The 3816-nt window shown below is 39.2% G+C and overlaps 1 protein-coding gene across 1 annotated transcript; it reads right to left on the reverse strand.

Moving 5' to 3' along the window:
- Nucleotides 1–266: 266 nt before the first annotated feature.
- Nucleotides 267–3381, reverse strand: LOC109864006 (inactive pancreatic lipase-related protein 1-like). The gene is made up of 4 exons (XM_020444772.1): nt 3006–3381; nt 2536–2874; nt 2151–2393; nt 267–1748 (listed from the first exon to the last, which is right to left on the reverse strand). Exons 1-4 carry the CDS (start codon nt 3085–3087, stop codon nt 1306–1308), a joined length of 1107 nt encoding a protein of 368 aa, XP_020300361.1. The 5' UTR covers nt 3088–3381; the 3' UTR covers nt 267–1305.
- Between the last annotated feature and the right edge of the window lie 435 nt (nt 3382–3816).

A 3816-nucleotide genomic window follows, 5' to 3' on the forward strand; every position in this document is an offset into this window, starting at 1 on the left:
ATCGTTTGTAAAATTTTTTTTTAAATCATGTTGGCGAAAGTCGTTCAATTTTAAATGTTATTAGAAAATGTTACATAATAGTATCACATACACACACACACACTCTCTCTCTCTCTCTCTCTCTCTCTGTTTACATGTTTACTTGAAAATAATTGATTATAAATTTTATTATTATTATTATTATTATTATTATTATTATTATTATAATATTTAGGTGTATACATTTTAATGGGTTGGTAAAAAACAGTACACGTACCTTCAAAGAGTTTTTATAAAAAATAATTCCTTGTATACATTTGTACATCAAAGTGCTCTGTTGTAAAGAAGTATAAATTGTTGTTTCTTTGTATAGATAATATCACACCAGGATGTTTGTGATCGTCGAGCATGACAGAGTGTTTAATATTCTACGTGTTTCTATTATATAATAAAAACTACCAAATTTACACGTTTAAAAAATCAGTTGTACCTTTCCGCGAATTAAAACATCGTATCCACGTTGAAAATTATTCGACGACGAAGATTCTCGTTTCGAGCGCGGTTTCTCTTCGCGGGGTCACTTTTATTTTTTGTCTGCTTTCGACGCTCGCGTACGCATTATGTCAAAATGATAAATAATAACTACGTCTGTTTAACGGAAACAGCCCGGAGCCTAAAATTCGTAGCGTATCGCCTGTTTAATCCGACTGTTTTCCACATCACCTTGTTATCTTTGTTGCTATGCGCGATACGTGCGGGATATTTTGCGATAAAATTTAAAGCATCGCGACTAAGTCTGGTCTGAGAAATTCGCGTGTTGAAAGACCGCGTTTCTCTTGTGTATGTTTGCATTTTCTGCAAAGACAACGGTAGAGAAATTGATACGCGTGTTGTTTAATACTACTTGGCTTGCAAGACCGAGTGTTTTTTCGTATATTTTGTATTTTTGACAAAACAACGTGATACATTTTGCATAATGCAAGACTTGCCGCTTATATTGTAGTCAAGCGATTACGTTTGTCATCAAACGACGAATTTATTATGTTCTTTTAATGAACAGCATCACTAAAATCGGATAGCTTGCCGAGTAGCCGCCAATCTCTCGCTCAGACTCTATAAGAATGCCCGGTATACGAGAATTGCAATACACTCGCGCACGAAACAGCCGCTGCGGGCGGAAACGAAATTACGCACCGTGAACGCTCGTCCGATCGATTGCTGAGAGAAATGAGTTTAGCTCGACGCGGATCCTCCTTCCTGTTCCGCGCGCAATAAATTTCCAAATCCAGAATCCTACGCTATATAACGGCAGCGTAACGAGATATTTCAGATCGTGCTGTTCAAACGTCTGAATTTCTCGAACGGTCCTTTCGCGAACGGAAATTTTGACTTGGTCTTCAGATAGTATTTACCGCGCGCGATGAAAAGCGACTTGTGTCCGCCCATGATGGACGTGGGCGAGTCGTTGCACCGGCCCCGTTTGAATTTTCTGTAAGAGGAGCAGCTTCTTCCGTGGAAGCCTAAAGTGCTGGTAATAGACTCGGCGAAGAATCTGAACGAGCGGGCGTGAGAACAGGCGCCACCAGGATCCGTCAGACACCCGTGCTGCTTTTTGCCTCCGTTCGGATAAAAATCGGCATCCCCGATGGCTGACAAGAAGCCGAGAAAGCCGCCGTTTGTGTGAATAATCTCCACGTACTCCGCATCATCGGATGATATCCTGGATCCCGGTCCAACTAGTTCGAAGCGTGGCAAAGCTGGATCCAGTCCTGAAACATCAACAGCGGATGTTGATCATTGATTTAACGTCGATCAATTTTGTAACTTAAGAAAACATTTTTATAATTCACGGAAAATGAATTGTACAATTTTCTGCAAATAATGCGGATTTAAAGATACACCGGATGCCGATGGAAAAAGTAAATAAAAACATTTTTTAGAAACCGGACAAATTTTACCGCAAATATCGCGTGTGTAAAAAGTAATGAACCATCTCTATATTAGAAGTCGAGTTGTTTTAGGTAAAAAAAGGTCCGCAATAGTATTCAATCAATAAAACAAAAAAGGAAACACTTCCTTAATACGAGTTCGAGATGTAGTGCTCGTTTTACAATGTCAAAGTTTTTTTTATTCAATATCCTGTTAAACGTGTCGGGCGAATAAAAACTTACCTATGACGGACTTGACCTCGCCTTTGGCATTGCGAGCAGCGATACCAGCTACATGGGCGCCAAGCGAGTGGCCGACCACTATGGTTTCCGACAATTCCATTTGATGCTTCGAAAGGAAGTCGATCATGCGCGAAACGAATTCGCCAACTCTCTTAACACGATTGCTTGCCCAAATGTAACCCTTGATGCTGATTTTGCTCCAGTCGATGACGATGATGTTGTAATCGCCATGCTTGAGATAGGCTGCGATCACAGCAATAATTCTCATTGAGAAGCAAATTCGTTACTGTTTTTTAGAATACGTGTATTTTTATCGAGAAACTGAAACATTTTCCAATGGAAAAAAGTTTTACGCTGCGGACGATTATTCGACAGTGCAACATACCATCGCGAATCAAGGTGCACGCCGCGCTTTTGCGAGAATTCATCCATCCGTGAGTGACGAAACGCGTCGGTAAGGCGGGGTCGAATTTCGTCCTCTTCAGCGCGTCCTCGTCATCGACATACAGCGGTTTCGAACGAAGAGGATTCTTCCTTGTGTACAGCAAGAAGAAGACAAAGTTCTCGATGTCAGTTAGGTCTGTATTATCTTCTTCGTCGTCATCGTCCAACCTCAGTCTCACTAGATTCTCATCGTCGTCGTATACACACATGACTCCATCACTTTTGGTGCAGAGATCGTAATTCTGTGGTGTTTTTTCCGAAGCATTGTTCAGTGGAAGACCTACATAGTCAGAATACAAAAAATATTCAACGAACATATCATCGTCAATAAAAACAAAATTAGTTGTCAAATATTTTGTCAGAAAATTAAGAGTTGTCAAGAAAAAAAAATAAAAATGCAAATATTTTTACCGGCTGTGGCGCACACGAGCAAGAAACCGATAAGAACTTGCGTCTTCATGTTTGTCGCAGTCCCAATGTTACTATCACACATGTACTGTCGCTTATAAAGCGATTATTCGACCACCAATATACTTCGATTTTAACGATAAGATATATACCTTGTTTTGCGAATGTGTATCTTAAGTATGCAATTGTGTGACAATATCTAGATGTTTCGTGTCACGTGATATTTTAGCGCCTGTTTAGCTCTGACAGAATGCTGAGGTTTCTTACATTTTCTTACAAATGTCTTTCTGTCTCTGAGAATAACTGAGTATATGTTTTATTTAACACCAATACTCTACAATACACCTTTATTTATTTTAATTCGTTGTCGCGTCAGGTGATCGACTGGCTCGCGGAACGCTCGATGGTTTTCTGCTTCTGTTTCGTAGCTAAATGGTTCTCTCGAGACAAGAGAGGTGTGTTTAGCGCGCTCTGTCTTCGTTCGTATTGTCCTTACAATCGTCACGTGTAAGTCACGTTCAAAATATTTATAATAATAAATACGAGCCGTTTTGACAAACGAAAAACAACCAGGTCGAACTTGCACGCATGACGCAAAACGTGACAAACAGTTTTCAATTTAGCGAGTTTTTTTATTAAATAACGACACGTTATTTAAATAAAGAAGTTAACAAATATACAAACATAACGTACGCATTGATCGGAATGAGATCAGAGTGAATATAGCATATCTTTAGAAGCGCATCAATTAAGAAAGATTTAATTTTAGTAATAATATTATATTGATCGATAAGATGTCGCTTAATTTTTCAAT

This window comes from Pseudomyrmex gracilis, unplaced genomic scaffold (assembly GCF_002006095.1).
Source record: "Pseudomyrmex gracilis isolate BER0280 unplaced genomic scaffold, ASM200609v1 scaffold_16, whole genome shotgun sequence".
Taxonomy (NCBI): Eukaryota; Metazoa; Arthropoda; class Insecta; order Hymenoptera; family Formicidae; genus Pseudomyrmex; species Pseudomyrmex gracilis.